Here is a 26,204-nt window from a genome sequence, read left to right on the forward strand (position 1 = left end):
AGGCCACCGAGGAGAAGGTTGTCAAAAACCTAGATTTACTAATACAAATCAAGGTAAGGTATACACAAAAAGTAGCACATATGAGTTTATCTTGTTGGGCAGACTGGATGGACCGTGCAGGTCTTTTTCTGCCATCATCTACTAAGTTATGTTATGTTACTAATATTAAATAGCAGGAGCAGAGAAAAACCCACACAAACAGCTCTTTACATCTTCTCTCTCCCCGCCCCTCCGTGACGTGATCGTCCCTTCTCTGCCTCTCGCGGCTTCCACGTAAGATTGGCGGGAAAAAAGGGTTTTGGAGCCAGTGTTTTCATTGGGTAAAAAGGCGTTTTCCGGCTGCGGAGTATAACAAAAGTCCTGAAGAGCAGCGAACGCACACAGCGGCAGTATAAATTCTCCCAAGCTTTTACCTCTCATCCTATCTGGCAAACGCGGCTGTGGTGGCGGTTAATAGAGGCGAGTACACGTGCATAATATCAGTCCCCCTTGTCTCAGGAGAGCGGAGCGGTGGAGTTTGGCGGGTAACCTTCGGCGACGACTACTACGTTTTATTCATTTCCCCCATAGAACACCGCCAGAGCAAACAAAGCGTAGAAGCACAATATCCCCCCCCCCCCCATCTCCTTTCTTTCGATATATGTATTTCGCTTTGGGGTTGGGAGCAGCGCGTGCCTGTCTAGAGCGCCGAAAGACTACTTAGGCAGAGCTAGAGTCCTTCCGCGAGTGGCTGGTGGGCGGGATAATAGCGGCCTTTCTACCTGGACGCCACGGCCCGGTTAATAGTAGCGGCAACGCACCCTTTTCAAACAGCTGAGGTCCGAAGTGAACAGGAAGGCGCCCTCTGAGCAATCGCAGGTGAGTATCTTATCTGTATTATTTGTTACATTTCTACCCCACATTTTCCCACACGAAAATAGCCAGTGCCAGTCAAGCCCCCACCCCTGTGGGCCAACACTTTACAAGACCAGAACACTGCACCAGTGATTTCACAGTAAGAATACTGAAAGGTAATTTTAAAACAATACAGGAACGTAAGATCTTTGAAATAAGAATGAATATTTTAACACCCAACAGACAGGACTTAATAAGGATCTGGGTTTTCTAACCCATTATAAACCATAAAGCTGTATTTCTCTGTTTATTACCCTCCTCTCACCTACCAACACCCATCCTGTTAGAATATCAATGAAATGCTTTGATGTCCCCATGCATACCCCCACCCTCCCACTCTGTCAGACTGTCAAAGTAATGCTTTGATGTTTCTCTTATATATACTATCTGCTACCACATTTGCTTATTTCCGATCTGAGGAAGAAGGGCAACCTTCGAAAGCTAATCAAGAAATGTATTAAGTTATGTCCAATAAAAAAGGTATCATCATATTTTCTTTTCCATGTTTTTTATTTTGTTTGATTTCTATTGATAACCTTAATCGGTAGGTAACAAATGCAAGCTTATATTGTGGTCTAATGAGGTAGGTGTGTATTAATATTCATTTTTTTCTCTCTCGCGTTTTATACACACACGCACACCTTACATAGGAGCCGACTTTTCAAAATGTTTGGGGGAAATTAGCCCTCCCAGGACACTGTGTGTGTGTGGGGGGGTGGGTGCTCAAACACTATATGTATGTATATATCGGCCCAGATGCTCAGAACATTGGCGCTGCACCAAACAGCACAGAAAAGCAACTCCCTAAGGCGCTCAGTGTTAATGACAGTGGAGGAATGGCCTAGTGTCTGGAGCACCCGTTCAAATCCCACTGCTGCTCAGTGGCGTTCCTAGGGGCACTGACACCTGGGGCTGATCGACGATGCGCCCCGCCCCCGGGTGCACGCCGCTGGGGTGGGTGCCGCGCGTGCTGGTCGGCTCTTCGTTTCCATGCTTCCTCTGCCCCGGAACAGGAAATAACCTGTTCCGGGGCAGAGGGAGCATGAAAACGAAGAGCCGACAGGCGCGCGGCGCCCCCCCCCTTGGGGCTGCTGCTCCTTGTGATCTTGGGCAAGTCACTTAATCCTCCATTGCCACAGGTACAAACTTAGATTGTGAGCCCTCCTGAGGCAGAGAAATATCCAGTGTACTAAAGGTGTGAACAAAATGGAAATAAAAAAAAAAACAAATATAGGTGCATTCAAGTATTGAACATTAGGGAGTTCAGGAGGATTGTGCTTGGCACATGCGCAGAGGATGGTAAGGGGTTCCTGTGCACATGCGTTTGGCAAAGCTCAAATGTAAAGCACGCGTTGGCATCTGTTTTCTGCAGCCTAAATATAAGCATTTTTAATGTGTGCTTTCATTTTTGGGTCCGCTGTGACTTGCACATATTCATTTCTCACAATTAGTGCTTAAGGGCTTGCACGTACTTCCTTATGCTTTCAGCAGCAATCAAAATCGGCAAAAACCGGCAGATTTTGAAGAAGGCATCATAAGAAATCCTCTCTTCCAACACCTTAATGCCTGCTGTGACCTGGTGTTATTTTTTGCAGCAATAAGGCAGTTTTGTTTTGGGTGCTCTTTTCTGAGCATTGGGGAGGAATACAAAATTATCTTAATTTTCATGAGCTTGATTACATTAGCATGCCACATGCCCTGTTTACATGCTTGTTTGTTTCTGCACTTTGGGCCTCTGTACATTCTGTTCAGGTAAATGTGGGCACTAGTCCAGCGCTAATTGCTCTAGCGCCCGCGTTTACCTTTGAACTTCAGGGCTATAGAGAGGGAGAAGAATGGCTATTTGTATTCACTAGAGCTTGGATGGCAGAGCCGGTGGTTGGGAGGTGGGGCTAGTGTTTCTACAGTCTGTGCCCTGAAAATGGCAGATACAAATCAAGGTAAGTACACAAAAAGTAGCTCATATGAGTTTATCTGGTTGGGCAGACTGGATGAACTGTGCAGGTCTTTTTCTGCCGTCATCTACTATGTTACTATTCCAATATAAACTTGAGCAAAGGTCGGTGCAGCCTATTAAGACAGAGCAAGAAATAGGCAGGGGACCATCAAGTGTCAGACTGCATGCTGGGGTGTGTGGGGGGGGGGGGGGTTTGGCTGAAGAAAGGAAAGTGAAGGCAAAAGGGTAGGTGGTAGAATTGGTCAACAATGCTGCAGGATGACAGACATATGAGTTGACATGACTGAGGACGAGAGGGATGGGTGGGTGGAATCTAGGGACAAGCCCTAGAGAAGGCAGTCCTCTCAGGTGAGGCCCCCTCAGTCTCAGACAGCAAGGTTGCTAGATTTTAAGGGACTAACATCCAGAAAACTGGGGAAAGCAGGGTCTCAAGCTAAAGTAGCCCAATTTTATAAAGACCAAATGAAGGCTAATGGCTCTTTAGGGAACTGCTGCAACCAACTCAACACAAGAGGCCTGTGTCTAGAAGAGTAGGTGTCTTCTGTGTTTAGCATGAATCTTGCTCTCCAGTGTTTGTTCCTAGTTTGTATTTTGTACTGCCTTCAAAGTACATTATCAAAGCAATTTACAGACGTATAACCACCTAAACTTCCGGAAATCACTTAAAAACTTACCTGTTCAAAAAAGCATACCCTACCGACCCTACTTAAATACCTGAACCCTGCAACATTAAGAAACCAAAGCACGCAATGGACATAACGAAACTCTTCCCCTATACGATTCCTTATATGTTTGTTCCACATGAACCTTATTCTACCACAGTATCACTGTGTAACTGTCTATACCGGAATTGGTGAACGCCGTTATGGTACTATGTAAGCCACATTGAGCCTGCAAATAGGTGGGAAAATGTGGGATACAAATGCAATAAATAACATATTCACTTACAATTACATTGACAAAAATCAATAGTCAAACTATTACGAGCATAACAGGAGGAGGTATGAATAGCACAACAATTTATCTTCATTGAAAAGACATTAAAACAAAATTATTATGAGCATAAATTGAGTTTTAGTACACCCCTCTTCAGGTGATGCAGCAGAAAGCAAAATGATTGCCCATTTAAAATATTCACATGTAAATAGTAGCAGGTCTGGACTGACCTGTTGGGACTAAAGGAAAGAGAATTATCAGGTAAGACATAATTTATCAGGGGCAATTTCTCCAAATGGGTTAGTTTTGCACATATCATGACAAGAATGAACCTCACGCCTAACCAGGGTACGTGGAGTATGATCTCAGCCTCTTAAATTTACTGCTAACGCGTGCCAAAGAGAGCTGCTTTTTGGAGTTCATAAGGTATTATGTTTACGGGCAGCTATTCAGGTGCATTTGGAAGTTCTTTTTGGTTAAGCCTGTGGCACCCAAAATGATGGGAAATATTTCTGTATCTTTCTGCCGCATTTTCATGGTCTCAGACTACATTTCTACAGAGTAATCGCTTGAGCCAACACCTTTGTAATCCATGTCGTTCTTGTGTTTTTCTTTTTCCTTTCATGTGTCTCATGGGTTTTGTGCTCTGTGTAAAGATGTCACCAGTTAGGGATGTTTGAAAATTTGGTGTTAATCGGTCCAGTTGACATATAGGTGATATCTAGGAAACGAAGCAATAAGTGAGCAAGGAGTACATGCCCATTAGGCACTACACAGAAGTTGCAGTGAAGAAGAGACCTAAGCAGTGTTCAAGAAGTTTTGATCTTGGAAAGTTGAGTAACAGCTGGTCTTTCAGAGACTGGAATTTCTAGGACCCTTTATACTAAGAATTCCTGTTGATATTAAGGCATTCAAAGAGAGTGATATGGAGACTTGTAACTTATGAAAATGCAAATTCATCACCCAGAAGATGCACTATGGTGATTTAACTTGATAGTTTTACCAAAATAAAACGTGTACATTTTATTTCTTGTCGCATTAGCTGTGTTGTAAAGAGTGATCTTTTAGTGAGAGTTGCTTTTGTTCCCTAAGGGCCCATAGATGTTATCTTCTCTCCATTTATGACCGATCTTACTGGGACTCAGTAGTCAAGCTTCAGTTTCCCAGTGATATGGGAGGAAGATTGCAAGTAGAATGACTGGAAGCTAGCTTTGTCTGGCAGAATACATGTTCTAATAATTAAAGGTTCTAGTGGAAATGCAGGCTTTCGCATAGCTGAGTCTATGTGAGCAGTGACCATGCTAATATTGGTACTAGGCAATGGAAAGATGGGTGCTGGAGGGAAACTAAGTAGAGATTTTCTATCCTGTTCTAAACAAAATGATGGTGTAAAGAGGAAGAAGACAAAGATGGTCCTATATGAGGAGACATCTTTTGTAAGTGTTCTTTAATATTGTGGTCGGGATAAAACTAGACAAACTGGGCCAGATGGTCTTTCACTGTCATCGTTTATTATGTTCTGTCACTTTTCTTTTTAAGGGGATGGGATTTGATATACCACTTTTCTATGGTTACAATTAAAGTGATTTACATACCTAAATATAGGTGCTTATTTTGTACCTGTGGCAGTGGAGGGTTAAGTGACTTGCCCAGAGTCACAAGGAGTACAGTGGGAATTGAATCTTATTCCCCTGGTTCTCAAACTGCTGCACTAACCATTAGGCGGCTGCTCCACTCCTCAGTTAATGTTCATTCCAGTGACTGAAACAAATTCCAAATAAGGGTACTTTTTGGAGGGTAGGTGGAGGGTCCTCCACTTAAGGGAAGGGAGAGGGAAATGGGACTTGATTTACCACCTTTCTGAGGTTTTTGCAACTCCATTCAAAGCGGTTTACATATATTCAGGTACTTATTTTGTACCAGGGGCAATGGAGGGCTAAGTGACTTGCCCAGAGTCACAAGGAGCTGCAGTGGTAATCAAACTCAGTTCCCCAGGATCAAAGTCCACTGCACTAACCACTAGGCTACTTAAGTGTCTGGAGGACAGAATTGGTGAAGTAAATAAAATGTGGCATGGATTTAAGTCTTTGTAACTGTAAGAACAGTAACACAATGTTGTTGTTTTTTCTGCAGAATGAAGGTGGTCACTTGTGAAATAGCCTGGCACAATAAAGAGCCTGTTTACAGTGTAGACTTCCAGCATGGAACAGATGGCAAAATAAATCGACTGGCTTCAGCTGGGGTAGACAATACTGTTCGAGTAAGTTAGCTCATTGCACATTTTCCCATCAATATGATACTTGGAAAAGTATTAGGGAAGCAGTAGCAGAAGTTGATGTTCTCACGCCACTCTCCTGTAAAGATGCAGATATAGTGTTCAGTAGCACAACAGGCTTCCTGCACCCCTTATATACTCTGAGAGAATTTAAAGCTGGAGATAATTGTTCCCATGTTTATTTCCTTTATTCATACATTTCAGAACTCTCTGTCGTGTTCATTTTTAAATGTGCATTTTCTGATCCCTGTTATCTTGTCAGCTTGATTTGACTAGCCTATAAGCTCCATGGAGAAGGGTCTCTTCTGTTTATGTAGTACTGCCTGTGTCATAGAAATAATAGTAAAATTTTAATGTAAAACAGTAACAAAATTCAAGATAAGCACAGATTATTCCTAGTTGCAAAGAAATAAATCCAGAGAGCAGTTGGAACAAGAAATAGACTGGGCAAACTATTGTACTGACGTATTTTATGTTTGTAGCAATATATATTTCAATAACTGTTAAGTTGTCACACCAACTAAGCTTCTATTCAAGTTTTACACATATTAATACATAGAAGGTGGAGCACTTTCAATTGAAAAGAAGCTCTGGAACCAAGAGGTCATAGAATGAAGGTGGAAGGGTTTAGACCCATGAGTAATCTAAGGACATTAATTTATGAATAGGGTGGTGGTTGCATGGAATGGCCTCCCAGCAGAAATGGGGGAAGTGAGGACTCTATCTGAATTTAAGAAAGTGTGGGACAAACACAGAGGATCTCGTGAGGAAGAAATTGTAGTTGGTATGCATGGGCAGACTGTATAAGTCTGGTCTTTATCTGCCATCTTGGGCTAGTCACTTAACCCTCCATTGCTTCTGGTACAAAATTAGATTGTGAGCTCTCCATGGACAGGGAAATAATGTAGTGTACCTGAATATAACTCACCTTAAGCTACTACTTAAAAAGGTGTGAGCAAAATCCAAATAAATAAATAAAAATGGTGTCAGCCGAAATACCCTGAAGAAAAGTTCTGGCATCTAGTTCTCCGAGGACAAGCAGGCTGCTTGTTCTCACGACTGGGGTGACGTCCGCGGCAGCCCCCACCAACCGGAAAGAAGCTTCGCGGGACGGTCGGCACGCAGGGCATGCCCACCGCGCATGCGCGGCCGTCTTCCCGCCCGTGCACGACCGCTCCCGCCAGTTCCTTTTTTTCCGCGACTGGAGAGAGTTGTGCTTCTGCCACTCTCTCCGTTTCAGCCGCCGGATTTTTCGACCGCGTTTACGCGGATCGTCGCTTCGCTTCGGATTACTGTTCGGTTTTCCTTTTTTCTTGTTTGTTAAAAAAAAAAAAAAAAAAAAATCTCTGCGCGTGTGGAGCACGCGCTCCCCTTTTCCCTCGCTTCCAGCGGGGACGCCACATTGCGGCCTAGTGGTCGCTCGGTCGTTTATCTTTTCGTGGTGTGATTTTAGCCACCATTGACGACTTTGACTTCGCCGACGCGATTTTTCCGTCGATGTCCTCGAAGGTCCCGAGTGGATTTAAAAAGTGTGGTCGCTGCGGCCGGCCGATCTCGCAGACCGACACCCACGCTTGGTGCCTCCAGTGCCTCGGGCCGGAGCACAATCTCAAGTCGTGTGCTCTGTGTCTCGGTCTCCGGAAACGGACTCAGGTTGCGAGGCAAGTTCTGCGGGACCGTCTTTTTGGAACTTGCGCCGGCCCCTCGACGTCGACCTCGACAGCATCGGTATCGAAGGCCGGGTCTTCGGTACCGGTATCGATGCCCGAGACATCGGCACCGATGGCAGCGACCCCAGGAGAACAGGTCCCGTTGGCCCGCCGGTCCGCCGGTGAGAGTGGGGTTGAGAGGCCACGTGGGCAGTCGGCCCCGGTCACTCCCTCAGCTCGTGAGCCACGGGACCGACCCCTGTCTGACCCGGTGCCTCGAGACCGAGGGGGATCGACCTCCTCCTCCTCCATGCCCTCCGGCGCCGGTGACGTGCATCGAAAAAAGGATAAGAAGCGTCGTCACCGGACGCCCTCGGTGCATCCCGAAGAGGAGTCGACGCCGAAGCGTCATCGTCGAGAGGAGAGGTCTCCGTCGGTTGTGGAGGTACCGACGCGTCGGGGTTCCGGCACCTCGGTGCCGTCTCCTGGCTCCCAGCAGCTTCCGGCACCGACACCCTTACCGGCCCCACCGCCTTTCCCGGCAGCGGGCCTGGACGAGTGCCTCAGAGCCATCCTTCCGGGGATCCTGGAAGGGCTGATGCGCCAGGCTGTGCCGGCGCCGGGGGTGCTTGCGCCCTCGGCGCCGATGACTGTGGCGCCGGCGAGCTCTAGCCCGGCGCCGGGGCTGTCGACACCGCCGCCGCTTGCGGTGCCGGTCTCGACTGCCACGCAGGTGGAGTCCCCGTCGACGTCGATGGAGGGAGCTCCGTCCCCGCCGGCGCGGGAGTCCACCGCTCGACGACACCGAGACCTCGGTGCCTCGACGTCGAGCCGGGCCCGGTACAGGACTCAGCTACATGAGCTAATGTCCGATACCGAGGATGAGGACTCGTGGGGGGAAGAGGAGGACCCTAGATATTTCTCCTCAGAGGAGTCTACGGGCCTTCCCTCGGACCCCACGCCTTCACCGGAGAGGAAGCTCTCACCTCCTGAGAGTCTCTCCTTTGCCTCCTTTGTGCGGGATATGTCTATCAGCATTCCCTTCCCCGTGGTCTCTGTGGAAGAGCCGAGGGCCGAGATGCTCGAGGTCCTCGACTATCCATCACCACCTAGAGAGTCCTCCACGGTGCCGCTGCACAATGTCCTGAAGGAGACGCTGCTCCGGAACTGGGTGCGACCATTAACTAACCCCACCATTCCCAAGAAAGCAGAGTCCCAGTACAGGATCCACTCTGACCCAGAGCTCATGCGGCCCCAATTGCCCCATGACTCAGCGGTCGTGGATTCTGCTCTCAAGAGGGCACGGAGTTCGAGGGATACCGCCTCGGCGCCCCCGGGGCGGGAGTCTCGCACTCTGGACTCGTTTGGGAGGAAGGCCTACCAATCCTCCATGCTCGTGACCCGCATCCAGTCATACCTGCTCTATATGAGCATTCACATGCGGACCTATGTGCAACAACTGGCGGACCTGGTCGAGAAGCTCCCGCCGGAGCAGTCCAGGCCTTATCAGGAGGTGGTCAGGCAGCTGAAGGCGTGCAGGAAGTTCCTGTCCAGGGGTATTTTTGACACCTGTGACGTGGCATCTCGTGCTGCGGCCCAAGGTATAGTGATGCGCAGGCTCTCATGGCTGCGTGCCTCTGACCTGGACAACCGCACCCAGCAGAGACTGGCTGACGTCCCTTGCCGGGGGGATAACATTTTTGGTGAGAAGGTCGAGCAGATGGTGGACCAACTGCATCAGCGGGAAACCGCTCTCGACAAGCTCTCCCACCGGGCGCCTTCAGCATCCACCTCAGCAGGTGGACGTTTTTCCCGGGCCCGGCAGGCTGCACCCTATTCTTTTGCAAAGCGTAGGTACAACCAGCCGGCCCGAAGGCCTCGTCAGGCACAGGGACAGCCCCAGCGCGCTCGTTCCCGTCAACAGCGTGCGCCTAAGCAGCCCCCTGCGCCTCCACAGCAAAAGCCAGGGACGGGCTTTTGACTGGATCCACGGGAACATAGCCGCCCTCAAAGTGTCCGTACCGGACGATCTGCCGGTCGGGGGGAGGTTAAAATTTTTTCACCAAAGGTGGCCTCTCATAACCTCCGACCAGTGGGTTCTCCAAATAGTGCGGTGCGGATACGCCCTGAATTTGGCCTCCCTGCCTCCAAATTGTCCTCCGGGAGCTCAATCCTTCAGCTCCCATCACAAGCAGGTACTTGCAGAGGAACTCTCCGCCCTTCTCAGCGCCAATGCGGTCGAGCCCGTACCACCCGGGCAGGAAGGGCAGGGATTCTATTCCAGGTACTTCCTTGTGGAAAAGAAAACAGGGGGGATGCGTCCCATCCTAGACCTGAGAGGCCTGAACAAATTCCTGGTCAAAGAAAAGTTCAGGATGCTTTCCTTGGGCACCCTTCTGCCAATGATTCAGAAAAACGATTGGCTATGTTCCCTGGATTTAAAGGATGCATATACTCACATCCCGATACTGCCAGCTCACAGACAGTATCTCAGATTCCGCCTGGGCGCACGGCACTTTCAGTATTGTGTGCTGCCCTTTGGGCTCGCCTCCGCCCCACGAGTGTTTACGAAGTGCCTCGTGGTGGTGGCGGCGTACCTACGCAGGCTGGGAGTGCACGTGTTCCCATATCTCGACGATTGGCTGGTCAAGAACACCTCGGAGGCAGGAGCCCTCCGGTCCATGCAGTGCACTATTCAACTTCTGGAGCTGCTGGGGTTTGTGATAAATTACCCAAAGTCCCATCTCCAGCCATCCCAGTCTCTGGAATTCATAGGAGCGCTGCTGAATACCCAGACGGCTCAGGCCTACCTTCCCGAAGCGCGGGCCACCAATCTCCTGGCCCTGGCTTCGCAGACCAGAGCGTCTCAGCAGGTCACAGCTCGGCAGATGTTGAGACTTCTGGGTCATATGGCCTCCACAGTTCATGTGACTCCCATGGCTCGTCTTCACATGAGATCTGCTCAATGGACCCTAGCTTCCCAGTGGTTCCAAGCCACCGGGAATCTAGAAGATGTCATCCGCCTCTCCACCAGTTGCCGCACTTCACTGCTCTGGTGGACCATCCGGACCAATTTGACCCTGGGACGTCCATTCCAAATTCCGCAGCCTTCGAAAGTGCTGACGACGGATGCATCTCGCCTGGGGTGGGGAGCTCACGTCGATGGGCTTCACACCCAGGGTCTGTGGTCCCTCCAGGAAAAGGATCTACAGATCAACCTCCTGGAGCTCCGAGCGATCTGGAACGCACTGAAGGCTTTCAGAGATCGGCTGTCCTACCAAATTATCCAAATTCGGACAGACAATCAGGTTGCAATGTATTACGTCAACAAGCAGTGGGGCACCGGATCTCGCCCCCTGTGTCAGGAAGCCGTCGGGATGTGGCGTTGGGCGTGCCGGTTCGGCATGCTCCTCCAAGCCACATACCTGGCAGGCGTAAACAACAGTCTGGCCGACAGACTGAGCAGAGTCATGCAACCGCACGAGTGGTCGCTCCATTCCAGAGTGGTACGCAAGATCTTCCGAGAGTGGGGCACCCCCTCGGTGGATCTTTTCGCCTCTCAGACCAACCACAAGCTGCCTCTGTTCTGTTCCAGACTTCAGACACACGGCAGGCTAGCGTCAGATGCCTTTCTCCTTCATTGGGGGACCGGCCTCATGTATGCTTATCCCTCCCATACCTTTGGTGGGGAAGACCTTACTGAAGCTCAAGCAAGACCGCGGCACCATGATTCTGATAGCGCCCTTTTGGCCCCGTCAGATCTGGTTCCCTCTTCTTCTGGAGTTGTCCTCAGAAGAACCGTGGAGATTGGAGTGTTTTCCGACTCTCATTTCGCAGAACGACGGAGCGTTGCTGCACCCCAACCTTCAATCCCTGGCTCTCACGGCCTGGATGTTGAGGGCGTAGACTTCGCTGCGTTGGGTCTGTCTGAGGGTGTCTCCCGGGTCTTGCTTGCCTCTAGGAAGGATTCCACTAAAAAGAGTTACTTTTTCAAGTGGAGGAGGTTTGTCGTTTGGTGTGAGAGCAAGGCCCTAGAACCTCGCTCTTGCCCTGCACAGAACCTGCTTGAATACCTTCTGCACTTATCAGAGTCTGGCCTCAAGACCAACTCAGTAAGGAATCACCTTAGTGCGATTAGTGCTTACCATTATCGTGTGGAAGGTAAAGCCATCTCTGGAGAGCCTTTAGTCGTTCGATTCACGAGAGGCTTGCTTTTGTCAAAGCCCCCTATCAAGCCTCCTACTGTGTCATGGGATCTCAACGTCGTCCTCACCCAGCTGATGAAACCTCCTTTTGAGCCACTGAATACCTGCCATCTGAAGTACTTGACCTGGAAGGTCATTTTCTTGGTGGCAGTTACTTCAGCTCGTAGGGTCAGTGAGCTTCAAGCCCTAGTAGCTCATGCTCCATATACCAAATTTCATCACAACAGAGTAGTGCTCCGCACCCACCCAAAGTTCCTGCCGAAGGTGGTGTCGGAGTTCCATCTTAACCAGTCAATTGTCTTGCCAACATTCTTCCCCAGGCCGCATACCCGCCCTGCTGAACGTCAGTTGCACACATTGGACTGCAAGAGAGCATTGGCCTTCTATCTGGAGCGGACACAGCCCGACAGTCCGCCCAATTGTTTATTTCTTTCGACCCTAACAGGCTAGGGGTCGCTGTCGGGAAACGCACCATCTCCAATTGGCTAGCAGATTGCATTTCCTTCACTTACGCCCAGGCTGGGCTGACTCTTGAGGGTCATGTCACGGCTCATAGTGTCAGAGCCATGGCAGCGTCGGTGGCCCACTTGAAGTCAGCCACTATTGAAGAGATCTGCAAGGCTGCGACGTGGTCATCTGTCCACACATTCACATCTCATTACTGCCTCCAGCAGGATACCCGACGCGACAGTCGGTTCGGGCAGTCGGTGCTGCAGAATCTGTTTGGGGTGTAAATCCAACTCCACCCTCCAGGACCCGAATTTATTCTGGTCAGGCTGCACTCTCAGTTAGTTGTTCTTCGTAGGTCAATTTCTGTTGTACCCTCGCCGTTGCGAGGTTCAATTGACCTGGGTTATTGTTTTGAGTGAGCCTGAGAGCTAGGGATACCCCAGTCGTGAGAACAAGCAGCCTGCTTGTCCTCGGAGAAAGGGTATGATACATACCTGTAGCAGTTGTTCTCCGAGGACAGCAGGCTGATTGTTCTCACCTACCCTCCCTCCTCCCCTTTGGAGTTGTGTGTTTCATCTTTTTGCTAGTCATTCAACTGGCGGGAGCGGCCGCGCACGGGCGGGAAGACGGCCGCGCATGCGCGGTGGGCGTGCCCTGCGTGCCGACCGTCCCGCGAAGCTTCTTTCCGGTTGGTGGGGGCTGCCGCGGACGTCACCCCAGTCGTGAGAACAATCAGCCTGCTGTCCTCGGAGAACAACTGCTACAGGTATGTATCATACCCTTTCTAGAACACTGTGCTAAGAACCTATTGGTATGTAAATCGTTCCCATGCATATTCATTGTGGATGTCCTGAAAACCTGATGGGATTAGGTGTGCCTCAAGGACTGGGTTGAGAGGCTCTTCCATGATGGACAAATCTAATCCTGCACCTTATGAAACATTAAACTTGCCTAGGGATTGCCACTGCTCTGCGCCACCCTGGATTTGTTGGATGTGTGAAGGAATTTTCCTCCTGGTGGACTTGATTACATGCACTTGACGTATTACCATGCAACACAGTTGAGCGTTGATTAATATTCTCTGAGGACAAGCAGGCTTGCTTATTCTCACAAGTGGGGTAGATGCTGATCCGCATTGCTCGGTCCGGCAAATATGCCATAGAAAAAACTAGAGCTTTGAAGAACGCAAGCCGAGCTCCTCTGCGCATGCACGAATGCCTTCCCGCCCGCCACATGAACGAGACTCCCTCAGTTTTGCTTTTTCCGCATGAGGAGCAGCTGCTTTTTGTGGTGTCTTCTCACGCCTGGTTTAGAGCGATTTCTTATTCTTTTGAGTGCCTTTGGCCTTTTTTTGGCTTTTCCCTCACTTTGTTTTTCTTTTTTACAAAAAAAAAAAAAGCCTCAACTCCTAGTAGTTTGCCGGCGTTTTTTTTTTTTTTTCTTTTTCGGCATGGGCCGTTAGGTTTGCCTCGGTCGGGTTGCTTCTTTTTGTACCTTTGCCCTTTTTTTCAGGCACCATCGTGTCGTTTGATTTGGCCGGAGAAGTTTTTCCTTCCATGTCCATGAAGATTCCTGTCAGCTGTGCAGTGCGAGCATTTAGTGTAAGCTCTGACCAATGTATACATTTGGTACATCTGTGCATGTACAGTACATCCTGTGAGCAGTCCCATGAGAAGCAGCAAAACTGTGCAGCAAGAGAGGTAAGGGGACAGGCAAAATGACAGAAGATGCTGCTGCTTTTGTAGAGAATTCAGCCTGTGTCTTTATGTGAATGGCCCTAAGAAGTCTGCTGGTTTGAATTGTCGTTGTTCTGATGCTTGGCCACAGGAAGGAAGAGTAGTGGGATTGTGATGAGGATAGGTGGGAAGAAAAGTGCTACTAGCAAGTGATAGGGACAGAGTAGGAAGAGGAGGGTGCCCAGATAACTTCTGTTGAATTTTTATTGGATTACTTCGAGTACATAACTTATTAGTTAAGCATAATCTTTGCTCCAACCAGATTTGGAAAGTGGAGAAGGGACCAGATGGGAAGGCTATTGTGGAATTCTTGTCTAACCTCATGCGTCATACCAAAGCTGTGAATGTTGTACGTTTCTCTCCCAGTGGTGAGATACTATCATCAGGAGCAGATGGTGAGTACCTGAGTGACATTTTCTCTTTGTTGGGGGTGGCGAGATGGGAAGGAAAATGAGTTTGCAAACAGGACACACTGTGCTGATGAACTAGCTTGTGCTCAGAGTATAATTCACATGTTTATATAAGGCTTTCATTGAAACTGAACATTTTGACCTTTCTTCTCTAATATTTTTGTTATTGTGTCATTGCGGTAACTTGCCTTAAGATCCTTTCCTTAGTGTCCTAGCTGTACCATTCTGACTATTGGGTTGTATCCCCTTCCTACCAGCAGATGGAGATAAACTGATTATTCCCAGTGATATCAAGGGCATAAGGACTGGTGCACTATGAAAAACTCCAGTATTTTCTCTACCTCTAGCAGATGGTAGATTGTGCAGGCTAGCGTTCCTGGTTCATGAACTGCACCTGATGGAACACAGAGAGTGACTGTACAGTCCCAAGTCATTGCTGCAGGGGGAATGGGTCCCTATCCCCTCCCCCTTCTGCCCTCCTGCATCCCTAGTGGGTGCCTCTGGTCCCCCCACAGCTCCAGGCAACCATTAAAAAAAAAAATCTATCTATTTAATCTCCTTAGCGTACGCAGCAGATGAATCCAGCAACTGGTGGGTTGTGTCCATCTACCAGCAGTTGGAGATAGAGATTACAAAGCTGAAGACAGCGATACAAGATGGTCGACTCCTCCTTCACTTAAGTATATCTCTTTCTCTAGCAGGTGGTAGACGGTGTCTCTGCAGCTCCTGGATTCATCTCTTGGGTCTGCTCCTGGGCCTTTTGGCCAGTTTAGCTTAGGGGGTGTTTGGGCTCTGTGCCAACTTTAGGGGCATACCTTGTGACGTGGGTCCCTGCCTCACCTCTTGGTCCCTTTCCTCCCAGAGTTTGGACTGTAGCCTTCCTCACTTAAAAAAACAAAACAAAAAACCCTCTAGTCCACAACAGACCTCTGTTTGCTGCTGTTATCAGCTGTTACATTTTTTTTTTCTTTTAAAGAGCAAAATTCGGGACACAGGCTCTGCAACTGCAACAGGGCAGCAGGTTGCTAAGAGGAGCCTTGGGGGCAAAGTGTCTTGAGTCACTGCGTGTGTGTGTAGCCGCCTGAGCTGGTTTGGTAGCAGGCTTGACTGGGAGGTCCTGCTGTCAGCGGGAAGTCTGGCTGTGCGCTTCTGGTGAGTGCATTTTTTTTTCTGCCATTGGGGGACTCACGGTATTGGCGGCGGAGGCCACCATAGGAGGCTCGTGTTCTGAGCAAGTGTTGGCAGCAGCGGGGGGATGTGTGTTGCCGGGTGCACAGAGGCACAGGCAGGCATCAGGGATTTCTTTCTCTCGAAGCGGGATTCCCGCTCTGAGGTGTCTGGTGCACATGCCATATTCTTTTTGGCTCCTCCCGATGAGGCTCCCGCTTTCCGGCTGTTGGCTGCATTGGCGGCTTCGCCTCTGCTATGGGGACCCCTTCATGCTTTGTACCAACCTCTCCTGATTTGGGGGAATTGTTTTGTACCCAGATTTTTTTCTTCCTTTTTCTCCACGTCCACTGGTTGAAGTGGTTTTTGCCCCCTCAGCATTTGTCTGTAGCCCGCTCCTTTTGAGGGTTTACAGTAATGGCTTTGCTACCCTCTGCGGTAGATCCAGTGTTCCAGGAGAGGTGACTAGGTGCCGTGTTGGAGGTGGAGTCATTGGGACCCCTCTCTGGTTCCCCCTTGGATAACTTCAGACTCGGGGGAGTTCTTACGCCCATCTTGAGCGGATGGGTTCTAGACCTCAAGGTTTTCCAGAAGGAATCTGATGGTCCTTTCTGCGGTGCACCTTGTTTTTCGGGATGCACCATCAGCCAGCCAATCTGGGGCTTGGGAGCTTCTGACCTCCTTCCCCCCCCCCCCCCCCCCCCTCCGAGATCATTCTGCTGCTCCATATACCTATATTTTGCAGAAGCCTGGTAGGGGAAACTGACAATTCCTTTTTAGTTCGGCCTTTTGAGATTTCTGACTTGTTCCCTGTCTGTTTCCACTGATGGACCCTGCTCCAAAGAGGGGATTTTTTACTCTCCAGCTCAGTAGTAGGTTCCATTGCTCTCTTGTCTTCCTCTATTCAGAGGGTCTTTTCAGGACAGTCCCTTTCTGCACAGAGGCAGCAAGAATCACCTGAACTGGAAAGACATGCTTGCCTAAGTGGGTGCTTTGAGGGCAATAGACCTCACTTTGTCTGTGGTGAGCTAAGATTTTCTTATAGTTCCTGCGTTGGCTAAAGGCTGTTCTTGGTGTGGGAAACAGTGAACAGCATCAGAGCAGGGCTCCTTGTGTGTTGGCCCTCTGAAAGGGCCTATTTTGTATTTTTATTTAGACTTTTCGGTCCCCTCAGTTTTGTTTTCTCTGAGGGAAGTTGCTTAAACACCCTGAAGTTTCCCTTGCTTCCTTTGTGGAACTTTTTTTTTTTTTTATATTGGTGGTATAGGTATTGTCTATGGGTAACATAGTAAGTGACGGCAGATAAAGACCTGTACGGTCCATCCAGTCTGCCCAATATGATAAACTCATTTTACATAGTGTGTGATACTTTATATGTATACCTGAGTTTGATTTGTCCTTGCCTTTCTCAGGGCACAGACCGTAGAAGTCTGCCCTGCACTCTTCTTGTACTAAAAGTTCTGAAGGTTCCAGAATCCCAATTAGTAGCAACATTCCATGAAGAAACCTCAAAGAGTAACATAGTAAATGACGGTAGATAAGGACCTGAATGGTCAATCCAGTCTGCCCAACATGATAAACTCTATTTACATGGTACGTGATACTTTATATGTATACCCGAGTTTGATTTGTCCTTGCCTTTCTCAGGGTACACCACCCTTTTCTGAGCATTGGGGAGGAATACAAAATTATCTAATTTTCATGAGCTTGATTACATTAGTATGCCACTTGTGCTGTTTACATGCTTGTTTGTTTCTGCACTTTGGGCCTCTGTACATTCTGTTCAGGTAAATGTGGGCACTAGTCCAGCGCTAATTTTCTCTAGTGCCCACGTTTACCTTTGAACTTCAGGGCTATAGAGAGGGAGAGGAATGGCTATTTGTATTCACTAGAGATTGGGTTGCAGAGCCGGTGGTGGGAGGCGAGGCTAGTGCTGGGCAGACTTCGTCTGTGCCCTAAAAACAGTGGATACAAATCAAGGTAAGGTATACACAAAAAGTAGTACGTATGAGTTTATCTTGGGCACACTGGACCGTGCGGGTCTTTTTCTGCCGTCGTCTACTATGTTACAATATGTTAAATGAAAAAGCAATATATTTACATATTTCTCACATCTAGCTAGTTGTATGTTGCAGTGTCTCTCTAGTTTATTGCACTTTTGCATTTTTTTCTGGGTATTAGACAGCTATCTATATTGCAGAGCTACTTAAATTTAGCATTCTTCCCTGCACTTCTTCTCTAGGAAGCATTTCTGCTCTTTCCTCTTTGGTCCCCTCATATGCGGCTTCTCTGGTTGGCCGTTCTGGACCCTCATGTTCAGTTTCGGCATAGCTACAGCTCCGTGCACCTCTTCCTAGGTTTGGTAGTGTTTCGGCATTATCTGCAAGGACAGCATAAGAGTGCACCCTGTTCTAGACGAGAACCAAGAGTTAACCTTCCCGGGTCTCGCTGTTGGAATCCTTGGGCTGGGTGGTCACCCTTCAAATGAACCATCTTGTCCCGTCCCATACAGCTCTGATGCAATTTGTTCTTGACCGAGTACTGGAGGATCTAGCTTCAGACTTGGGTGCGCAGTCTGCTCGGGGCGCCGAGTCCTTGGGCCTGGCAGTGCGATCATATGTGGCGGCTACTTTGGAGGTAGTGCCGTGGGTTGTGCTCACATGCGACATCTACAGCTCTTGCTTCTCGGCAGGTGGTCTTCTGTGTCCCAGGAGTGTCAGTGCCATCTTCCGTGGCTGTTCTTGGCACAGCTGTGCATGAATTGGTGGCTCCGCAATTCCTCCCTGTGGAGGGGATGCCTTGGCGCCTCCGCAGTGGATGGTGGTGGTCACGGATGCAAGTCTTTTGGGCTGGAGAGCCCTTTGCCTCCTTCCACCACCAAGGTGATGGTTGACATGGGAGACGGTGTGGCCGATCTCCTGCCTTGTCCTGTTTTTGGTGCTGTTCCTCTTCTAGCCTTCAGGCTGTTGCAGGCCAGGTGGTGATGCTTATTCAACAGGGTGGGACTCAGTTGGGCCCTGGCCACCAGGGCATATCGTCCCCATGGAATGGGGAGAGGACCTTGTGTTCCGTTTCTCTTCAGCCCACTTTGCGGGCTTTTCCTACAGTGAGCTCTCTTTCTGCTGTCTTCTGGTCTCAGTGGAAAGGTTATTCCGCCCCAGTAGTGCTTCAGTTTGGCCTCAGAGAACTCTGGAGGTAGATCTGATGGTGTCCTGGCTAGACACCGAGGTGCCTTCTTTCTTTTGTCATCAGAAAAAGGGCGATTCGGCAGGGTTGGTTGTTCAGCTGCTTTTCTGCGGCAGAGTTCTTTTCGGATTGCTCTCCACTGGGGTCAAGTCATTCTGGTAGCTCTGGATTGGCCACGGTGCCCTTGGTATATGAATGTGGTGCAGCTCCTGATGGTGCCTCCGTTTCGAATTCCGCTCTGGGCTCTTCCTTCAGGGTCCCTTACTGAGTGGAGGATCTCTTACTTTTTTTTTTTTTTTTGTTACATTTGTATCCCACCTTTTCCCACTTATTAGTAGGCTCAAAGTGGCTTACATAGTTCCGGAGAGGTGGTTACAAACTCCGATGTGAACAAATACAGTATAGGGGTAATTACGGCCTGGGTTTTTTGAGAGGTTGACTCTGAGGAACAGAGTTCTTCGGACACAGTGATTTCTGCTCTATTGTGAGCTTTTATACTGTTCACTTCAACCGCATGTAGAGGATTTTTTGAGGCATGGTTGTGTCCCACACTTGGTCTCCATTGTGGGTGTCTGTTTCTCAGCGATTATTTTTTCTCTGCAGGACGGGTTGCAGAAGGGCGTGGCCTCTAATCTGCTTCGGGTGCAGGTGACGGTAACCTTCTTCTGGGAGAGAGTGTCAGGCTGTTCTCTGACTTTGCACCCAGATGTGGTGCATTTCTTGCAGTGCTTTGCTCCTCCTCTGCTGTGACCTTGTTCACCCTGAAACCGTTCTTGTTTTCCGAGCCTAGTTTTAGGGCTCCTTGTCTATCGGGCATTGCTTCAGACTCCTTTTGATCCTTTGCAGAAGGCTTCGCTTAGGAGCCTACTCTCAAGTGGTGGTGTTGGTTGCCAATTCTTCGGTACGCAGAGTGTTTTAATTTTTAACCCTGCCATTCCAAGCTGCTTTTCTGCAATTTGCTGACTCTGGAGTGACTTTTTTTTTTTTAAATTGTGATTAATTGCGCTATTAAAACTTTAAATTTTGATATTTAATCACATGATTATAGTTGGGTCATAGCCATCTGGTTGGGGGGGGGGGGCACATTTCCTCTCTAACACACACACTTTTGCTGGTGGGGAATGCTGAAGCCAGATGAAGAAGTCCACTGCCAAAGTATTCCCCATCCTGCATGTTTTGCTTCAGCAGCGAGGAAGTCAACAGAGTGCCTCCAGCCGCCAAAGCTGGCACTTCCCGAGCATGCACAACTGAGCGTGCTTGGGGAGTTCAAGCGTTGGTGGCTGGAGGCATCCCGCTGGCTCCTTAGGCAGTACGAGAAGAAGGGGATGACTCATTAAGTGGATTTCATCAGCTGGTGGGGCTATTGCACCAGCCATTGACCAGGTACTGTAGCTTTGGGAGGGCCTTCACCCATTCTCGTGTCTCCCTGTGCCTTTACCCATGCTCTCTCATGTGCCCCCCCCCCCCCCCGTGCCTTTACCCATGCTCTCTCTCATGCCCTCCTGTGCCTTCATCCATTCTCTTTCTTTCTTGCTCTCTTGCCTGCTCTCCCGCTCTCTTGCCCGCTCTCCCGCTCTCCTGTTCTCTCGCTCTCCCCTGTTTTCCCTCAGTTCCTCTTTCGCTCACCTGCCATCTCTCTCAGACCACAGCTGTGGCTCTCCCCTCCCGGTTTTCATGTTATCTTGCAGTAAATCTTCACCCTGCAGCGGCCGGCAGCGTATTGAAATGCTGCCTCGGCCTGCACCGGGCCTTTCCTTCTGACCTGGTGGACCTTTCAGAAAATATGAAGTTGCGTCAGAAGGAAAGGCAGCATTTCAATACACCACTGGCTGCTGCAGGGCGAAGATTTACTGCAAGACCACTAATGAGGTAAACTAGGAGTGGAGGGGAGAGCCGCCAGAGGTCCAGGAGGGGAGCAAGAGATGCCAGACTGGGTGGGCGGCAATCATTACCCGCAATTTAAAAACTTTAACTGCGATTAATGATTGACACGTTGCTCGCAGTATTAATTGTGATTAATATGCAGCCCTAGTAATAACACTACTACTGAGATATGTGAGTATTAGCTTCTTATCACCTGTGCCAATAGCAGACTTAATGTGATCTGAGAATTTTCCCTACAGACTGCTGCTTGCACATGACCCTGCAAGTGAGGATTAAGATTAAATTAGTGTAATGAGGACCATTTTTCTGCAGATGCTGTTATATTATTGTGGAAGCTGAATGACAGCAAAGAACCAGAGCCTGCTACCTTCCAAGAGGAGGATGAAACTCATCTGAACAAGGAGAACTGGACCGTCATTAAAAGTTTACGGTAAGCAAAATCCTTCAAGGAATGTAAATACGTGGCTTGGGAAGCTGAGACTGAACACAGACTAAAAATTTTTAAAATGTATGGAAACATTTATTTCATTGTTTGCTATACTGTTAATCAAATATCAGAGGGCTTGTGGCATATATTTTGATCTAATGGTCCCAGAGCCTCAGCGTCTGCCTTCATCACTCTGTCTGGTTTATCTCCCAACCTTTCAAAGGCAAGACTACGATTCATTAAAATTTTGATGTTCGCAGAACCCTTCTGCAATATTTGGAGGCCACCAATGACTTCAGATGCTCTGGCCATCTTTTTGTTCTCTTTTCTGGTCCCATGAAGGGAATGCAGGCTTCTAAAGCCACTGTTGCTTATTAGTTGAAAGGTTCCATTTCCTTAGCTTACATTTTAGTGGGGAAACCTCTTCCCTTGGACCTTAAGGTCCGCTCTACTAGAGCACTGGCTACATCTTTTACAGAGTCACACTTGGATTCCATTGATGAAACTTGCAGGCATTCAACCTAGTCTTCCTGTCCTACCTTTGCTAAACACTATTTGTTAGATATTGTGGCCAGGAAGGAAGCTTCATTTGGAGTTTTGGTTCAGCAAGGGTCATCTCTCTCCTCCATTCTTGAGGATATAGGAAAAAAAAGGGTAGATAAAGACCATATTGCTTATGCAGTCTGCCCATCCCAACCTCTTCCTTAGAGATCCTATGTAATTGTTCCAAGTTTTCTTGAATTCAGATAGTTTTTTATCTCCACCACATGCATTGGAAGACTGTGTGAAGAAGTATTTCATCAGTTTACTCAAGATTCAAGTCCCCTTTCACCTTCATCCTACTTGCCCTCATTCCGGAGTTTCCTTTCAGTTGAAAGAGACTTGCCTCTTGTGCATGCATGCCATAGAGGTATTTAAACATTTCTATCGTATCTCCCATTTCCCGCAGTTCTTCCACTTTTCTACCTCCCTTATGTTCTGGACTGATTTGTGGGATGCTAAGGAAGGAGAAATTAGATCTTACCTGCTAATTTTCTTTCCTCTAGTCCCAACAGATCAATCCAGAAGCCTGCTGTAGTTCTCTTGCTCTGTGTTCATGTTTCTGAAGGATGCTTATAAGTTTTTTTCTTTGTTCACAGACACAAGTCATTATTTAAAAAAATAAAATGAACAATAAAAATGTTTGAAACTAAAAAAATGAAATAAAAAAATATATAAATATGAGTTAAAAAGTGTGGTCTGCATTGTTGCTAATTTACAATGGTTTGCATTATGTTAGAGGCAGGAGATTTTTCTTTCCTATTTCTGATGTTCCATTGCATTACCAAAATATTGACTGGAAGCAGCTGCACTGTAGTCTTTATGGAAGAGCTTTGTCATTCTCTATCTCCACTTGCTTGTAAATGAGTTTAACCCACAAGTTCTAGACTGATCTAATAGAAAATTTAGTAGGTAAGATCTCCTTTTGTACATTCCTCCTTGAAATGCTCAAAATTACAATAATTGTAGTAAAGGGTAACAGAGGAGACCACACAGGAAAATATAGAATGGACATATGGATTATTGCTATTGGGGGATGAGGGGCCCATGCAGGAAGTGGGACTTTCTGAAGCATTACAGAGATTCATAAGGGTGCTGCTCATCCTGGTCAAGTAAACCACCTTAAAATTTTGAATCGAAGAGGTGGTGAGAGGAATGGGAAAATGAATGTGTGAGGAAGAGAAACACTTCAGACTGGGGATAAAAAGAGAGTTTGGGTGTAAACATTAAGCTGTAGTTAATGTACTATCCGACCACCTTATTCTTGTGGAGAATATCTTGCTTCTAGACCCTGTTAGAACTTCGGCTTAAAATCAATAGTAGTGTGGCCACTGAATCATTTGTCTTGCGGGGCATATCCAGCTGCTGCTATTTTTGTGGCAAATGCTCAAGTATTTCTAACTCAAATTTATAGATTCTGAGACTGCCTTTAATTCTGTTTGTTCTTCCTGTACACAGTACTGATTTTTATTTCTTTTATCAACATTTTGTCTCACTCTGATTGTATCTAAGTGTGTTTGTTGGATCGTCCGAGGTGTCGCTCGCAAGCTATTTACCTTCCTTTAAGATTAACACGTCAAAATCGTCATAAGTCCAGCTAGGGAGGGAGGGGTGGGGAGAGGGAGGGGGACGGGAATATTTTGGATTGTATCAGTGAATGACTGTTTGATAAGCAACATGTTTGTTATTATACAAAACCAATAAATAAATACAAATTTAAAAAAAAAAAAAATCGTCATAAGTCCATGTGCAATAAAGTTCCTAATTTTTGTTAATTAAATGTTTCAAATTTTAATTATGAATCCACCGTATTTAAGGGAAAAAAAAAGCTTTATACTCATCTTTCACTTCAAAATTATCACAGGGCCTGGTATAATGGTGGAGCTGACATATTTGAAGGTATGTTGAATTTTTTAAGAATGGTTGATCAAATGGAATAATTATTTAAAATGAGTATAAGATTTTAAGATAAAGTTGAATATAGAATTTGTTTTACAAAAAATATAATTTTTGTTACCGGGAAAATTCCTTGACACAGCATGATTTCACTAGAGGCAGGTCTTGTCAGACAAATCTGATTTCTTTTTGTCTGGGTGACCAAACAGTTGGGTGTGGGAGGGGCACTAGATTTGGTGTACTTAGATTTTAGAAAAGCCTTTGACATGGTTCCGCACAGGCGACTGATAAACTGAGTGCCCTTGGTATGGGGCCTAAAGTGACTGATTGGGAGTGGTGTACCACAGGGATCGGTCCTTGGGCTGGCTGTTTGACATTTTTGTGAGTGATACTGGTAAGGTTTGTCTCTTTACAGATGATACCAAAGTTTGTAATAGGGTGAATAGCATGAGAAGAGATCTAACAAAGCTTGAAGAGTGGTTCAGTAATTGGCAACTAAGATTTAATGCTAAAAAATGCAGGGTCATGCACTTGGATTACAGAAATCCAAGGAAACAGTATAGTAAAGGGGGTGAAGTACTTCTGTGTATGAAAGAAGAGTGGGACTTGGGTGGGGGGGGTGATCATAGCTGATGATCTTAAGGTGGCCAGACATGTAGAAAAGGTGACAGTCAAAGCCAGAAGGATGCTCGGGTGCATAGGGATAGGATGACAACAGGAAAGAAAGAGGTGATAGGGCCCTTGTATAAGTCTCTGGTGAGGCCCCATTTAGAATACTGTGTGCAATTCTGGAGACCGCACCTGCAAAAAGATATAAACAGGATGGAATTAGTCCAGATGACGGTCACAAAATTGGTCAGTGGTCTCTGCCATAAAACGTATGGGGACAGATTTGTAGACATCAATATGTATACTCTGGAGGAGGGAAAAGGCGGGAGACAGGTGAATATGATAGACATTTAAATACCTCCATGGTATTTATGTACAGGAGGTGAGCTTTTTTTCAAATGAAGGAAAAAACTGGTGTGATAGGGCATAGGGTGAAGTTAAGAAGTTACAGGCTCAGGAGTAATCTAAGAAAATACTTTTTCACAGAAATGTTGGTGGATGCGTGGAATAGCCTCCCGGTGGAGGTTGTGGACCGTGAATTTACAAAAGCATGGGTCAGGCATGTGGGATTTCTTGGGGAAAGGAGGAGATAAGGGCCAAATGGCCCATTCTCAGTAACCATTATATCTGCTGTCATGTTTCTCTGATGCAAAACATGATTTTATATCAGAAAAGGATACTAGTGCCTCTGCTGAGTGCAAAGCTTTTTTTTTTTTTTTTTTTTTAAAGAATATAGTGGATTCAAGTTAATTACAATTTTGAAAAATATGAAAAAAAAATTTTTAAATGAAAAAAATTTGTAGGAACTGCATTGCATATTGGACTTATGACGATTTGGTACGCTAAATAGCTTGAGTGACACATTTGAGTTCTCCTAGATTTAAACGATTTGCCTTTTTATAAGTACATCCTTCTTTGACATAAAACTGTTGATGATTACAATATAAATGCTAATGAAACTCTAAACATTGCTGCTTTTTCTAACTAGAAATACTTTGTCTTAATTAGAGGGCACTTAGAAGATGTTTATGATATCTGCTGGACACTCGACGGGAACTACATGGCTTCAGCGTCTGTGGATAACACAGCTATCATGTGGGATGTCAGTAAAGGTAAAGCACCTCATAGATAGTGATGTAGAGCTCGGCAGGGGATAATGTAGCAAGCTGGATTACATGCAATCAGCTGATCTTTTCCACATAATTTATCTTGGGCTTCTGCCACTGCAAGGATCTGGCATTGACTCCAACTGGCATTATCAAGAAACTGCTACTGATTTCTATATTTTTGACAAAAAAATCATTGCTGTGGTTAAAAGAAAGTTAGTTACACCAGTGAAAATGTAATATGCAGAGTCTTTACAGGTTAGGTAAGTGTTGCTATTTTTTTCTATAAATTTATTAGAAGGTTTCAGTAGAAAAAACAGCAACTTGAGTACTATCCAAAAGAGAACTTCATTAATAAACCCCCCCCCCACCCACATATTTCCCACTTCCCATCAGAGCTTACTGTTGTTCCTTCAAAGAGCTCCAATTACATGAAAAGACTCAGTCCTCTACACCAACCTTTCCCCATCTACAAAAATGTCCTGCAGTAAGTAGCTCTTTTCTGACATGTAGAAACAGTATTGCTCCTCTCCCATCTATGGGTTCTATGATTATTAAACGTTTTTTTCATTATTCCAGGTCTTTTCTGTTTAATTTCCCTCTGGAATACACGGGGATCATTTTACAAAGCCGCTGTAAAAACTGGCCTGCGGTAGTGTGGGTGTGTCTTTTAGGCATGTGCTGGACCATTTTTTACCGCAGCTGGGAAAAAGGCTATTTTTAATGGGTCTGGGAAATGGGCCTGTGCTAATATAAAAATTATCCCATGTCTATTTATGGCCTGAGCCCTTACCGTTATCCACTGACCTAACAGTAAGGGTCACACACTACCCACGTGGTAACCATGCAGCGCATGCTGCCAGTTACTGCTGGGAGC

At 47.0% G+C, this 26,204-nt stretch overlaps 1 protein-coding gene across 1 annotated transcript in view; it reads left to right on the plus strand.

Annotated features, from left to right (window-relative positions):
- Positions 1 to 358: 358 nt before the first annotated feature.
- CHAF1B (chromatin assembly factor 1 subunit B) overlaps positions 359 to 26,204 on the plus strand; it is a 66,355-nt gene continuing 40,509 nt past the window's right edge. Inside the window, exons 1-5 of the mRNA XM_030199681.1 lie at positions 359 to 858; positions 5,921 to 6,047; positions 14,365 to 14,497; positions 21,062 to 21,179; positions 25,230 to 25,333. Coding sequence (XP_030055541.1) covers positions 5,922 to 6,047; positions 14,365 to 14,497; positions 21,062 to 21,179; positions 25,230 to 25,333 — 481 coding nt within the window. The 5' untranslated portion in view covers positions 359 to 858; position 5,921. The remainder of the gene's footprint in view (positions 859 to 5,920; positions 6,048 to 14,364; positions 14,498 to 21,061; positions 21,180 to 25,229; positions 25,334 to 26,204) is intronic.

Source organism: Microcaecilia unicolor, chromosome 4 (assembly GCF_901765095.1).
Source record: "Microcaecilia unicolor chromosome 4, aMicUni1.1, whole genome shotgun sequence".
Lineage (NCBI taxonomy): Eukaryota > Metazoa > Chordata > Amphibia > Gymnophiona > Siphonopidae > Microcaecilia > Microcaecilia unicolor.